Source organism: Lynx canadensis, chromosome E3 (genome assembly GCF_007474595.2).
Source record: "Lynx canadensis isolate LIC74 chromosome E3, mLynCan4.pri.v2, whole genome shotgun sequence".
NCBI lineage: Eukaryota > Metazoa > Chordata > Mammalia > Carnivora > Felidae > Lynx > Lynx canadensis.
Genome location: NC_044318.1, coordinates 4,200,415 through 4,215,147, shown reverse-complemented (window position 1 = coordinate 4,215,147; position 14,733 = coordinate 4,200,415). Strand labels below are relative to the sequence as shown.

The 14,733-nt window shown below is 50.0% G+C and overlaps 1 protein-coding gene across 4 annotated transcripts in view; it reads right to left on the bottom strand.

Annotated features, from left to right (window-relative positions):
• Positions 1 to 14,733, bottom strand: part of MGRN1 (mahogunin ring finger 1) — a 53,277-nt gene that overhangs the window by 21,056 nt on the left and 17,488 nt on the right. For all 4 annotated transcript variants that reach the window (XM_030300295.1, XM_030300296.1, XM_030300298.1 and 1 more), the window contains exons 2-5: positions 10,514 to 10,632; positions 8,768 to 8,856; positions 8,041 to 8,187; positions 5,941 to 6,058 (exon numbers count right to left, since the gene is read on the bottom strand). In XM_030300295.1, the coding sequence (XP_030156155.1) occupies positions 5,941 to 6,058; positions 8,041 to 8,187; positions 8,768 to 8,856; positions 10,514 to 10,632 (473 nt within the window). The remainder of the gene's footprint in view (positions 1 to 5,940; positions 6,059 to 8,040; positions 8,188 to 8,767; positions 8,857 to 10,513; positions 10,633 to 14,733) is intronic.

Here is a 14,733-nt window from a genome sequence, read left to right as displayed (position 1 = left end):
AAGGTTCACCCATGCCACACGCGTGCCAGTGCTCCCTCCCTAAGGCTGAGTGACACTCCCACCACACGGCCAGACCACACTCGACCACTCCCAGCTAAGGGACACCTGGGCTGTTCCCCTTTGGGTGCCACGAGCACCGAAGGACAGCATCCATCTGAGCCATTTTCCGTTCTCCTGGGTGGGCACCAGAGGAGAAGGGAGCGGCGACACCGTGGCAGGCGGATGAGCTCGAGGAGAAACCCACTCTCACTTTTCCTTCTCCTCCGTGGCTCCCAGCTGCCCCCTGGCCAAAGACCGCTCTCCTCCCCACATGTGTCTCCCTGGGCGTAGTCCACATCGGCTCACCAGCAGGGCCACAGGACAGAGGTGACCACTGCGGTCACCCGAAGCAGGGCTGCAAGGGGAGGCCCAGAAGGTGCCTGTGGGTCTCAGGCTGCCGGTGGGAGGCGGGACTGGGAGGGGCCGGGTGTTAGGATGGAGTCTGGCTCCACCACCCAAGCCTCAGTCTCCCTGTCTGTAAAAGAGGGATAAAAGCTATGCCCGGTGACCATGGTGGTCGACAAAACATGCCATGAACACCAGCCATGCAAAGCTCGGCATGTTCAGGCAGCAGGAGCTGAGGAGGCCAGTGGCCTGGGAAGGCCTCACAGAGACACAGGCCATGGATTCCCAGGAACGCGGGACTACAGGAAGCCATGTGCACACCAGCTGCACGCGGGGCGGTGAAGAACGTGTTCAGGACAGGACCCAGCCAGGCCGCAGGCTCACGGCAGCCTCAGGGTACAGGGAGCCTGAAAACCAGCAAAGAAGCCACTCCAACCACTAGGACATCTCAAAAGACGCCCACACTACAATGCAGTAAAACAAGTTATGCTTATGTGGGGATGGGGCTCTATGGGAAATCTCTATGCCTTCTTCTCAACTGTGCTGTGAACCTGAAACTACTATGAAAACTAGCCTTAAAAAATAAAATTAAAAAGCAAACCATAACCAAGAGAAATAAAAACACACACCCACACCAAAATTTGTATAGCGACGTTCAGAATGGCATTACTCCTAAGAACCCAAAGGTGGAGACAACTTAAGCGCCCGTCAGCCGGTGAACAGATGAACCGGGCATGGTCCAACCACACAGCGGAGTATCGTGAGCCGTGGAAAGGAATGACGTGCTGACAACTGCTACCACCTGCGTGAGACACGCGCTCAGTGACAGAAGCCAGTCACAAAAGGTCGCACAGCGTATGACTGTTTATTTGAAACTTCCAGAACAAGCACATCCACAGTGATGGAAGTAGATGAGTGGTTGCCAGGGGCTGAGGGGGAGGCTGGGGAAGGAATGCAGACAGGCAGAGCGTTTCTTCTGGGGGTGACAGAAGTGGACTGGGGTTACATGGTGGTGATGGCTGCACAACTCTATGAATACAGACCTTCTACGGTGGGGTCACATCTCGAGAAACCCCTCAGAAGTTCAAAGTATGAGAAGTCAAAAACGCACTTAATAATACACCTCGCAGAACTTGAACACGCTCAAAAACATCAGCCTACAGCGGGTAAAACCACCTAACACAAAGCCGATCTCATAATTTAGTGCTGAGTATCTCACATGATGTACTCAACACTGTAGTGAAGGAGGAAAACAGAATGGCCACCGGTTTGTGGTCATTTACGCTCGTGACCATGTGGCTGACCAGAAGCCATGACTCCTGCCGCCTGGAGTCCTGAGCGAGGACTCCATTGCTAGCCCAGGGAAAGGGGAAAATTCAGACTTCGAAGTGCAGTTTCTATCCAATGTGCGTTGCTTCTGTACCATCGTAAAGTCGAAAACTCTTAGGTTGAACCATCTGAAGTCAGGGACTATCTCTACGGTAAATATCACCAAACTGTACACTTTAAAGGGGTGAAAATTAGACCTCAATAAGCTGTTTAAAAAAACAAGAGACATCATATGAGGACTTTAAGATGCACAACAGATGAACATAGGGAAGGGAAGCAAAAATAATATAAAAACAGGGAGGGGGACAGAACAGAAGACTCTTAAATTTGGAGAACATACAGAGGGTTACTGGAGGGGCTGTGGGAGGGGGGATGGGCTAAATGGGGAAGGGGCACTAAGGAATCTACTCCTGAAATCATTGTTGCACTATATGCTAACATGGATGTAAATTTAAATACATACATACATACACAGAAAGGAGAAGGCCAGAGGAAGTGGCTCTGGGAATTAAAGCAGAAAGGTAAAGCCAGCAGGCAACAACGCAGTGGAGACAAGAGTACTTATCCTCTGGAAATGTATCCACACACACTGTTCACTGCATTCATGCTCAGATAAGAGCTTTGCCTTCAAGGAGTATGTACTTCAAAGGGAAAACATAGGTTTTTGAATTTAGATAACTCATTATGTGTAATGATGTATCAGAAAATGACTTTCAATGATTGTGGGGGAGAAAAACAAGCTACAGAATAATATTTCTACGCATGACTGCATCTCTACAACAAACAAATGCACATGGGAGAAAAGTCTGGAATACACCCCCTAAATGGTCAGAAGCGGTTGCCTCTGGAGAAGATTCAACTGGAGCGCGTTTTGCCTTACAAATTCTGTATAATTTGCACATTTTACAATAAGCATACATTACTGTTGTAATCTTTAAATAGGCGAATCCAGGAAAATGGCTAGAAAGGAGGATGGCGAGAGGGCAGTTAGCCGTGTCTGGGACATCCCTGGTTATCACCACTAGGGGGGGCTCCTGGCGGGTGGAGGCCAAGGACCAACATCCCACAGTGCCCAGGACAGCCCTCACCACAGAGAATGATCTGGGCCCCAGGGCTCAACAGCACTGAGACTGAGAAGCCCTGGTTGAGGAAAAATCTGGGTTTGGTACCCGAGTATCTGTCAGGCTTCTAACACCTGCCAATGTCCGCTTCAGCACCTTCGGCAGTCAATGACACAGTGACAGGACATCATAACAGCTGGCTCTCCATACAGCTTAACTTCCAGAACCTTCTACCTATGGCAAGTTTAAGCAGTTTCCCAACTATGGTAATAACTGATACAGTTTCCTTTTAAAAACACATGTAGGGGCACATGGGTGGCTCAGTCAGTTGAGTGTCTGACTTTAGCTTGGGTCATGATCTCGAGGTTTGTGGGTTCGGGCCCCGCATTCGGCTTTGTGCTGTCAGCTTAGAGCCTGGAGCCTGCTTCGGATTCTGTGTCTCCCTCTCTCTCTCTCTCTGCCCCTCCCCTGCTCATACTCCGTCTCTTTCTCCCTCTCAAGAATAAATAAACGTTTAAAAAAAAAGAAGAAGAAGAAGAAGAAGAGGGGCGCCAGGGTGGCTCAGTCAGTTGAGCGTCTGACTTGGGTCAGGTCATGATCTCACAGAATGTGGTGGTTCAAGTCCTGCATCTGGCTCTGCGCTGACTGCCTGGAGCCTGCTTCGGATTCTGTGCCTCCCTTTCTCTCTGCCCTTCCCCTGCTGGCGCTCTGTCTCTCTCTCCCTCTCAAAAATAAACATTACACAAAATTTTTTGAAGAAAAAATATAAATACACGTAATAGAGGGTTGAATGGAAATGACCGCTTAATGGGTGCAGAGTTTCCCGCTGGGGTGATGAAAATGTTCTGGGACTGCACAGAGGTACGCATACAGGACTGTACTAAATGTCATAATGGTAAACTTTGTTCTGTGTATTCTATCGCCAAAAAAAAAAAAAAAAAAAAAATACACAAACGAAGTGAGTTGATTTCAAAAACACACTAGCTGCGGTGATCACCAGAGAAGGCAAAGGAAAGGAAAGGTCCTGGGATGACTCCACACTGGACAGGCCCGGAGTGGCCACCACCACTCCACGTGGCGCCTACCACCACCCCAGCCATGGCCGCGTTGCCACATGCTGATGACCTGGGATGTGGGCCTCCTGAAGCTCTAAGGGAGGAAAGGGGGTGCCCGTGTGTGGCACTTCAGACTGGTTTACGAGCCAGGTGTGCCCCCAGGACAACTGGCCTCACTGGGGGCTAGCACCCGAAGTGCTGGCTGACTCAGCACACCTACAAATGCACAAGGACCTGTTCTGCGGCCAAAATACCAATGGACGCACTACACACGGAGGTCACCAAACAGATGCGGGCTCAACCCGGTCCTCCCCACAACAACCGCAGGGTGAGGGCACCCACGTGTCTGTCTAGCCCCTTGCTGCCCTCTCAGCCCCCCTCTCTTTAAGGAGCAGCTCTCCCGCATTCACAGGAGGGCGGGCAGGACTGCGTGCAGCCGCTGGGTATCCCAGCCAGCAGTGTGTGGACACTGAGATGAAGCCATGTGCTGGAATGAGGCCGGGGGCGGGGCTGTCCCAAGGCCTGGCTGTCCAGCTCTTCCTGGGGCTCCAAAAGCCCCATCCTTCTTTCAGAAGACTTCCTCACATGAGCAGTAGAGGCAGCTTCTGCTGCTGGCCGCCAAAGCACCCTGACGAACGAGAGCAAACACCACGGTGTGGCCTTCACCTTCTGACACAGCTCATGACCCAGAACCCACCTGCCCAGCTCCTACACCATCCCACGCCCCGCTGCCTCCACTCCTTCCCCATAATGTACTTCAGTAATACATGACTACCTTCTTTAAAAAACTAGAGAATTCAGCCAAGTGAGAGCAGCCTGATACAAAAGGCCACCTATCATATGATTCCATTTATATAAAACATCCAGAAAGTACATGAGGACTTACCAGGGGCTGGGACTACAAACTAGGATTAACTAAGAATGGGCATGAGGGACCCTACTGGGAGGACGGAAACATTCTAGAACTGGACTGTGGTGACCACAACATAACTCATGAATTTACTAAAGATCGCTGGATTATACACTTAAAAGGGGTGAGTTTTATGGTATGCAAATTCTACCTTAAAAGACCTGTTCAGGGGCGCCTGGGTGGCGCAGTCGGCTAAGCGTCCGACTTCAGCCAGGTCACGATCTCGCGGTCCGTGAGTTCGAGCCCCGCGTCAGGCTCTGGGCTGACGGCTCGGAGCCTAGAGCCTGTTTCCGATTCTGTGTCTCCCTCTCTCTCTGCCCCTCCCCCGTTCATGCTCTGTCTCTCTCTGTCCCAAAAATAAATAAACGTTGAAAAAAAAAAAAATTAAATAAAAAAAAAAAAAAAAAGACCTGTTCAAACAACTCAGACACATATATACTGCTGGCACTCACACTGTTCACGTGCAGAATGGGCTCGTGCGTGTGTAATGCAGGACTCTGCCTTATATCAAGACCCTGCACAGAAATAACCACCATGTAGTTCATGGGCGTCTTCTCCAGTTTCTCCTCGAGCTTTATACACACACACAGACACCTGCGGAAATGGCTTTGTGCATCTCTCTTGTCGCGTGCGTGAAATTATACTGCACCTCTGTCTGCAACAGACTCTTCTCCAGACCCAGGAGGGGCTTTCGGCACCGGTGTGTACGGTACACACAGATCCCTTCCACCTGCTGGGGCTGCACGGCATCCCGTTACGGAAACGAACCACGGTGCCCATACGATCATATGGTTCCCATAACATCAGTGAATAAGCAATCCCTTCGTCACGGACAGACAGGTTATGTCCAAATTTTGCTGTTACAGACAAAGCTCCCATTGCCATCCTTCATGTGATATAAACTGCCAGCCCCAGCCGAGAACCAGAAGGTGGAAGGGACCCTGCCAGACTGCAGTCCCACAGCCCCCACAAGGCACCACCCAAGCCGCTAACTGGAGCCTCTAACTGCTGGCGCTCTGTCCGTCCTCAATCATCCAGTCTAGCCAACACTCAAATCACACCCCGCTCCCTGGTCCAGCGCACGCCCGACTGAGCACACATACACTCCTGAGGCTTATCAGCCACTCGAGGAATGTGAGCAGACAGGCCTGTGGCGATCGGACGGTGCTCGGGAGAGGGCTGGTGACGGGGGCCAGGTTACCTCATCATCCTTCCACTCGGAGAAGTCGATCTTGAAGGAGGGCAGGGAAAACTGCTGGCTCACCCCTCTCTTGTAGTGGACGGTCTCGGACTGCAGGGCAGGGCTCCTGGGGCTGTACCTGAAGGGGCAGCCGAGAGAAAGGCCGCTGAGACTGTGCCCAGAGCAAATGGTCTGCTGTGCCCGGTCCTCAGTCTCAGTCCCCTGCCAGCCCAGGACCTGTGAGGCAGGGGCTGGCAGCCACCGGTCTGTGGGGACCGAGCAGAAATCAGACGTGAGGACCCCCTTCTTCACCTGTGAGTCCTCACCCTCCCCCGGCGAGGCAGGGCCCTCAGTCTATTTGCCTCCAGCCCTGCCTGGTAACTCACCTGCTTACAAGTCCTCTGGGGCCCACACCTGCCCCACAACTGCCTTTCCAGATCTGGCTGCGCTTTTCCATTTGGCTTTTGAGGTGCGTTTACTTTAGTGAACAAACATGGTACAAACATGTGCCCGGCATGCCGTGTCCCCACAGCCCATCCTCACGCTCGCTCCCTGCCATGGGCTTCTCTGTCCCAGCCACAACCCACTAAGCACTCCCAGAAGAGCAGGGCATGTTCACGCCCGCGTGCACGGCGTCTGTTCTTGAGTATTCACACGGCGGCCGGCCTACACCAGCTCCCTCACTACTGATGGCCCCCAGCGCTGTCCCCTAACCGCCACACGCAGGGGTGCGGGGTTCTGCAAACATTGCATGGGCTCCACTGTGCGGTCACTAACTCTGATCCGACCAGGCGACCCGCTGGTGAAGACCAGACTCCAGTATCTCGCTATTCCCAACGGTGCTTCCAGGACCCTCTCTACATACATCTTAGCCACGTATACGAGCACGTTCCCAAGGTACGTTCCCAGAAAGGGTACATGCATTTTCAATTCTGACCAACTCGGGCTTCTCCCCATTCAGGAATCCAACACACGGCGCTGACCTGCTTCCTCCACCCGCCCCACAGCAGCCACTCTTGGGGCTTCCCTCAGCCTCTTGGACAAAAGACACTCTGGAGAGCCTGACAGACTGGTGGGGGGCGGGGCTGCTCTTGTATGCACAAAGAGAGGGGGCCCCTCCACCCCCTAGAGGCCACAGGGCCTTTCTTCCCTGTGACATCCCAGCCCTGAGCCTGTGATAAAGCCACAGGCTAGGACTCTGCTCCCAAGCAGACCTGGGATTTTCTCTGGGACCTCAGATCTGCCCCCTTTTCTCACTTGTCAAGAAGCAGGGAGGAGACCAGGGAAGGAGCAGGAGGGTCACGCACACTGCAGCTCAAGTGGAAACAGAATTTCCAGGCTCGGATACAGGTGCTTGGGCACAGCCTTCTGGGTCCTAGAGACGGTCTTTGTTCCGTTGACTTCTATGTTCACCCCACTCAACTCCAGCAAACTGAGAAGGGAAGCAGGCTCCCAGCCACTCCCACCAGGTCTCAGGAAGGGGAGAGAGGGGACAGAGCAGCATTTCTGTCCTCTGTCCCCAGTGGTGGAGCCCCCCGGGGGTTCAGAACAAAAGCTCCAGGGACGGCTGAGCTGTTTGCTCACGCATCCACTATCCTTCTGGGGGCACGTCTTCCAGGTCCAAATATGACACAGACCAAAGCCGAGCTGCGCACCTCGTCCTCTTGTTGATGCAAGGGAGGGTGCGAGAGAGGGAGCCCCGAGCCCAGTGACCCGACGGACAAAGCGTTCACTCCCTGCAGGGAGTGCACCCCACAAACCCCAGCTACGGGTTTTCTCCAACAGCAGCACCAAGGTCCTTATACCGACCACGAGGGGGCGGCTCCAGCCACCCCCACCCCCAGCTGAGGAAACTGAGGTACCAGCAGTCCCAACCCTTGACGCCTAAGCTCCAGCACCAGAGCCAGTCTGGCCTTCAGGTGTTTTTCTCCAACAGGACACAAGCGGGTACGTTTCTGCCCGTCTGTCTGAGTCTATGGTCACGCTGAAGTTACAGATTTCAAACTTTCGGGGCCAGCGAGACCCTTATTGCAAAGAAAACCTCCAAAATCTCAAATGCACAGCACGGACAACAGGAGCACAGCTGCCAGGCCAGCCGCCACCCAGGCCGCAGACACTCACACAGCCGTCCCGTTCAGGAACTCCTCCACCGCCTGGCAGTAGATGGTGATGGCCACGCGGGCGTCGGCATCAAAGGTGAACTCCAGGCTGTAGAGGACGCGCGGCTTCTCGCTGTCCTCGGAGGGGCTGTCGGCACCATCTTTGTACCTGCCGGGGAGCAGAGGGACAGAGGTGGCGGCCTCCACCCAGCACAGCAGGTGCGCTCCCCACGGGGCCCCCCAGAGGCGGCTGCCAGACGCGTGGAGGCCCACTCCCTGTTTGGGCAATAAGGCCGGCCACTGCAGAGCCCTCCCTCCCTTGTGTCCCGCCCACAGAAAGAGAGGGGTCCTCTGGGTTTAGACGCAGCCCCAGACGTCTTCCAGGTTTAACGTGGTTCTCAGCCTGCTGACGTGCGAGGCCGGATCGCTGTTGGTCGTGGGGCCGTCCCGTGCACTGTGGGGTGCTCAGCAGCATCCCTGGTCTCTGCCCCCAGAGGCCAGGGGCACCCAATCCCCCGAGTGAAAGCGTCTGCGGACGCGGACCGACATCCCTGGGGGCACGGCCAGTTTGAAGACTGGAGTCCCATGAGCAGAGCCCTCTGTACTCACACCCTAGGAGCCCCTCTGGACTCGAGACCTGTCCGTGACCTTCTGGCTCCACAGCTGAGGGAGCAGGGACTGGGGCCACTAGCTGCTGCCTCCCCTCGCAGGCATCTGTGACCACAGCATGAGGCAGGGCGAAGGCTCACCTCACCAGTCGGAGAGAGTCTTTCCGGATGTTCACCAGGCTCCTCAGTGTCTTCACCGGCTCATGGGGGGCGGGGGTGACGTAAGGAAACTAGAAGGGAAAAACCCAAAGCCATCCCGGTGATCCCCAGGATGTGACAGGGATAGAAAACAGGGATAATCGGAGCACAGGCACGACTCTGTACACCCCAGCCCTCGCGCTCATTCGTACAGAAGTAAAGCACAGGCCCAGCAGCCGCCACAAGGGACAAACAACAGGGACCAGAACCCTTAAGGATTCTAGCCACATAGATCCAGCCATGGTCCTCCAATTCCAGGGGGACTCTCAGTAAGCATAACCCGGCCCGAGGGACCCTGGGGCTCTGAGGCCGTGTTCCCAGAGGCGGGACCTGGTGCCCACTGCTGTCCTGAATAAAGTGGGCCTGCAAGGTAAGGATGATGTTCAGCAAAGACTCTGGAAGGGACTCGCACGCAAACATGCACACACACACACACACACACACACACACACACACACACACAGGGGAGCAATGGAAAATGGGAGATCTCTGGGAAATATGCTGCAGTGGCATCAGCTCCTGCCCATGACAGTGCAGCACAGCTCTGGAAGATTCTGTCCTTGTGGAAGCCGAGGGAGGGAGGCACAGAGGACTGGAACCCCTTCCCGCCATTGCAGGGGAGTCTACGATGGCCTCAAAAGAAAAGTTTAAACAATAATAGATTTACGGGAGGTCTGTAAGAGCCAGGCCCTGCCTGCGAGCTGAGGCTTCGAAGACGGAAGGTGAGGTTGCTACTCTTGCTCTCACAGATTCAGGAGGGCAGGGGACTCAGCACAACCTGGAAGCCCCAGTGGTCCCATGGGTCAGGGAGGGCAGCACTCGAGGCCAAAGCTCCTCGCCTCCCACACACTAAAGGATCAAGATTTCATGTCAACAGCTGTTCCACTGCTAAAACAGCCTAAAGACCCCCGGGCCAGTGGATACCTCATCCCCTGCCAGGACCAGGGACACCCCAGGACTCAGCAGCCTTGGGAAATGGAGTCCAGCATCTCCTGAAAGAGACGGTCTCCTGCCTGGCTCCTCACCCACACTGAGGCCCACCATTTTAAAGTACAAGACCCAATTCCCTGGTCAGCACCCCCTGCCCAGAGGCCCTCACTAGTCCCTCTCGGTCTCTTTTGTCTCCATTCGTGAATCTTTTCTTCACTGCCTGCACCCCAGGAGGGAAGAGGGTAGGATATGTCCTCCATCCCCAGCCCCTGGAGGAGTCCTAGGCACCCAGCAGGTACCAAATGTGTGCTGGACAAATGGACAGCAGCATGTAAACGTGTGCTTCCCTGATGACTAACGAAAGTGCATTTGTAAAAATGCTCACTGGCCATGTGCATGTCTCTTTTGGGTCACAACTCTCACCCACTGTTCGTACAGAGTGTGGCTTTTGTTTTTTCTTTTTTAAAGAAAGTCATCCAAGAGGCCTGGGATCAAATCCATAACTATCCATAAGCCCCATAGCCTGGCTGCATTGGGCTCAGCAGTGGCTACCCTGTCCCCCAGTGAGCTATCTGCAGCCATCCAACCTCTAAGGGGACAGTGCCAGGACATGACCCCTGCACAGACATACACACATCCAGCCAGTAGCTCTGCCCATGTGAGGTGACTCAGTGTCTGCTTATCCTCAAAGCTAGCTATGGATAGCGGAGGGGAGGACCTCGCTGCCACTGCCCACGTGCCTACCCCACTGTGACCCACCTGGACCGGGCGATTGCCCAGGAAATTCAGATCCATGTTCTCTCCAAAGAGGTAACCTTCAGGGTGAGGGGTGTCGAATTTCTCACCTCCCATGAAAAAGTGAGAGGCAAAGTAGTTTCCTGGTTAGAAAAGGAAACACAATTGTAGATTATAAGGCTCGACACAGCCCAGGGGAAGCCGGTGATGGTTAACAGGCTCAGCCCTGAGAACAGCTCCATTTGGAGAGAAGCCTCGCAGGCTGTCCTTACCACTCGGCTCTAGCCCCAGCCTCAGCCCTTCAACCCGGCCCATTCAACGTCTGCACCCCAACACCCTTTGTGCTCCCAGACCTCTCCTCCCTGCTCGGGGGCGTATCAGGTCTTCTGCTCCATTAACCTTTCCTTCTGTGGCAGTCGGAGTTGTGTGCTCCTCAAGGATATGTCTCAGTTCCACACCTACACCTGTGCATGCGACCTTAGTTGGAAATAGGGTCTTTACAGATGTAATCAAGAGGAGGTCACACTGAAGCACAAAAGCAGTAAAAATAAGTGTACCTGTAGAACTCAGTCAAGGGACTCACAAAATAAAAGGCTATAAAGTATGACACCATTTACCTAAAACATGGGGAGGAGAGGGCTAAAGAATGGGTTCAAACTTAAGCGACCAGCAACTTCATACAGACTGCTATATGCAGAAGAGGTGACATACAAACCGAATGGTAACCACAAATCGAAAACCTGTAAAGACATGAAAAAAATAAAGAGGAAGGAACCCAAGTATATCATAAAGAAAGCCAACTAACCATGAGAGAAAAGTGCAGGAGAGGAGAGGAATGGAGAAAAACAACTACAAAAACAATCACAGAACAAGTAACAAAAATGGTAATACATACATACTTATCAACAATTACTTTGAATATAAATGGACTGAACACTCCAATCAAAAGTCAAAGGGTGACAGAATGGGTAAGAAAACAAGGCCAATCTGTATGCTGCCTATAAGAGACTCATTTCAGACCTAAAGACACCTGCAAATGGAAAGTGAGGGGATGGATGAGCATTCATCATGCTAATGGTGTGAAAAGCAATCTGGGGCAGCAATACTTACATGGGACAAGATAGACTTTAAAACAAAGAGTGTAACGAGAGACAAAGAAGGGCACTATATAACCAGAAAGGGGACAAACTAACAAGAAGTAAATATCTGGCAACCAAACACACAAGTTAATAACAAATATAAAGGAAATAATGGACAGTAATACAATAATTGTAGAGAACATTAATAACCCACCTACATCAATGGATAGATCATCCAAACAGAAAATCAACAAGGAAACAGTGGCTCTGAATGACACACTGGACCAGATGAATCTCACAGATATATTCAAAACATTCCATCCTAAAACAGCAGAATACACATTCTTTTCAAGTGCACATGGAACATTCTCCAGATTAGATCACGTTAGGCCACAAAACAAGTCTCAACAAATTCAGAAAGATCAAAGTCATTCCACACATCTTTTCTGACCACAACACTATGACACTAGAAGTCAACAAGAAAAAATCTGGAAAGACCACAAATACATGGAGGTTAAACAACATGCTACTAAACAATGAATGGGTCAACCAATAAATCAAAGAAGAACCTTAAAAATACATGTAGACAAATGAAAGTGGAAAACACAATGGTCCGAAATCTATGCAGCAAAAGCAGTTCTAAGAGGGAAGTCTGTAGCAACACAGTCCTACCTCATGAAGCAAGAAAAATCTCAAATAAGCAACCTAATGTTACACCTAAAGGAGCAAGGAAAAGAAGAACAAAACCCCAAGCCAGCAGAAGCAAGGAAATAATAAATGTCAGAGCAGAAATAAAGAAAATAGAAACTAAAAAAAAAAAAAAAAAAAAAAAAAAGTAGAACAAATCAATGAAACCAAGGCACCAGTTCTTTGAAATGATCAACAAAACTGAGAAATCTTTAGCAAGACTCATCCAAAAGAGAGAGAGAGAGAGAGAGAGAGAGAGAGGACTCAAATTAATCAGAAATGAAAGAGGAGAAGCAACAACCAGTACCAAAGAAACATGAAGGATTATAAGAGAATATTATAAACAATTACATGCCAACAAACTGGACAACATGGAAGAAATGGATAAACTCCTAGAAACATACAACCTCCCAAAACTGAATCAGGAAGAAACAGAAAATTTGAACAGACCAATTACAAGAAATGAAATTGAATCAGTAATCAAAAAACTCCCAACAAAAGTCCAGGACCAGATGGCTTCACAGAGGAATTCTAACAAACATTTAAAAAACAGTTAATACTTATTCTTCTCAAACTACTACAAAAAATAGAAGGAAAGCTTCCAAATTCATTCTATGGGGCCAGAATTGCCCTGATATCAAAACCAGATAAAGACACTACAAAAAAGAGAACTACAGGCCAATATTTCCAATGAACACGGATGCAAAAATCTTCCAAAAATATTAGCAAACAGAATCCAACAATACATTGTCAGGCTCTGTGTTGACAGCTCAGAACCTGGAGCCTCCTTCAGATTCTGTGTCTTCCTCTCTCTCTGTCCATCCCCTACTCACATTCTGTCTCTCTCTCTCCTTCAAAAATAAATAAACATTAAAAAAAAATTAAAAGACTCCAACAATACATTAAAATAATCATTCACCACAATCAAGTGGAATTTATTCCCAGGATGTAAAGGTGGTTCAATATTCACAAGTCAGTCCATGTGATACATCACATCAAAAAAAGAAAGGATAAAAACCGTAAGATCATTTGAAAAGATGCAGATACAACATGTGACAAAGTACAACATCCATTCATGATGAAAACCCTCAATAAGGTAGGTTTAGAAAGAACAAACGTCAACATAATAAAGTCCATCTATGAAAAACCCACAACCAACATCATCCTCAATGGGAAAAAACTGAGAGCTTTCCCCTAAGATCAGGAACAAGGCAAGATGTCCACTCTCACCATTTTTACTCAGGATAGTACTGGAAGTCCTACCCAAGCAATCAGACAAGAGAAGGGAACAAAAGGCAGCCAAATCATTAAGGAAGAAGTAAAACTCTCACTATTTGCAGACGACATGATACTATATCTAAAAACCCTAAAGACTCCACCAAAACAGCTACTAGAACTCATAAATGAATTCAGGAAGGCTACAGGATACAAAATCAATGTACAGAAATCCACTGCTTTCTACACACTAATAATGAAGCAACAGAAAGAGAAATTGAGAAAACAATCCCACTTACAAGTACACCAAAATAATAAAACACTTAGGAATAAATTTAACCAAGGAGGTGAAAGACCTGTACTCTGAAAACTGTACAATACTAATGAAAGAAACTGAAGATGACATAAACAAAAGGGAAAACATTCTATGCTCATGGATTAGAAGAACAAATATTGTTAAAATGTCCATACGACTCAAAGCAATCTACAGATTTAACGCAATCCCTATCAAATACCAATGGCATTTTTCACACAACTAGAACAAAGAATCCTAAAATTGGTATGGAACCATCTAGAGACCCCAAATAGCCAGAACAATCTTGAAAAAGAGAAACAAAGCTGAAAGCATCACAATTCCAGATCTGAAGATACATGACAAAGCTGTCGTGATCAAAACGTCTGGTAGGGGCACAGAATAGACAACGTAGATGAACGGAACGTAACACAAGGCCCAAAAACAAATCCACAATTATATGGTCAACTAATCTTTAGCAAAAGAGGCAAGAATATGTCATGGCAAAGGGACAGTCTCTTCAACAAATGGCTCTGGGAAAACTGGACAGTGACATGCAAAAGAATGAAACTGGACCACTTTCTTACACTAGACACAAAAATAAACTGGATTAAGTTTCTAATGTGGTGAGACCTGAGTGGCATCTCGGTGGCTCAGTCGGTTGGGTGTCTGACTTTGGCTCAGGTCATGATCTCACAGCTCATGAGTTCGAGCCCCACGTCAGGCTCTGTGCTGACAGCTCGGAGCCTGGAGCCTGCTTCGGTTTCTGGGTCTCCCTGTCTCTCTATGCCCCTCCCCCGCTTGCCCTCTGCCTATCTCTCTCTCTCTCTCTCAAAAATAAACATTAAAAAAATTTTTAATAAATGTGAGACCTGAAACCATAAAAATCCTAGAAGAAAGCACAAGCAGTAATTTCTCTGACATCGGCTGTAGCAACAGTTTTTTAGATGCGTCTCCTGAGGCAAGGGAAC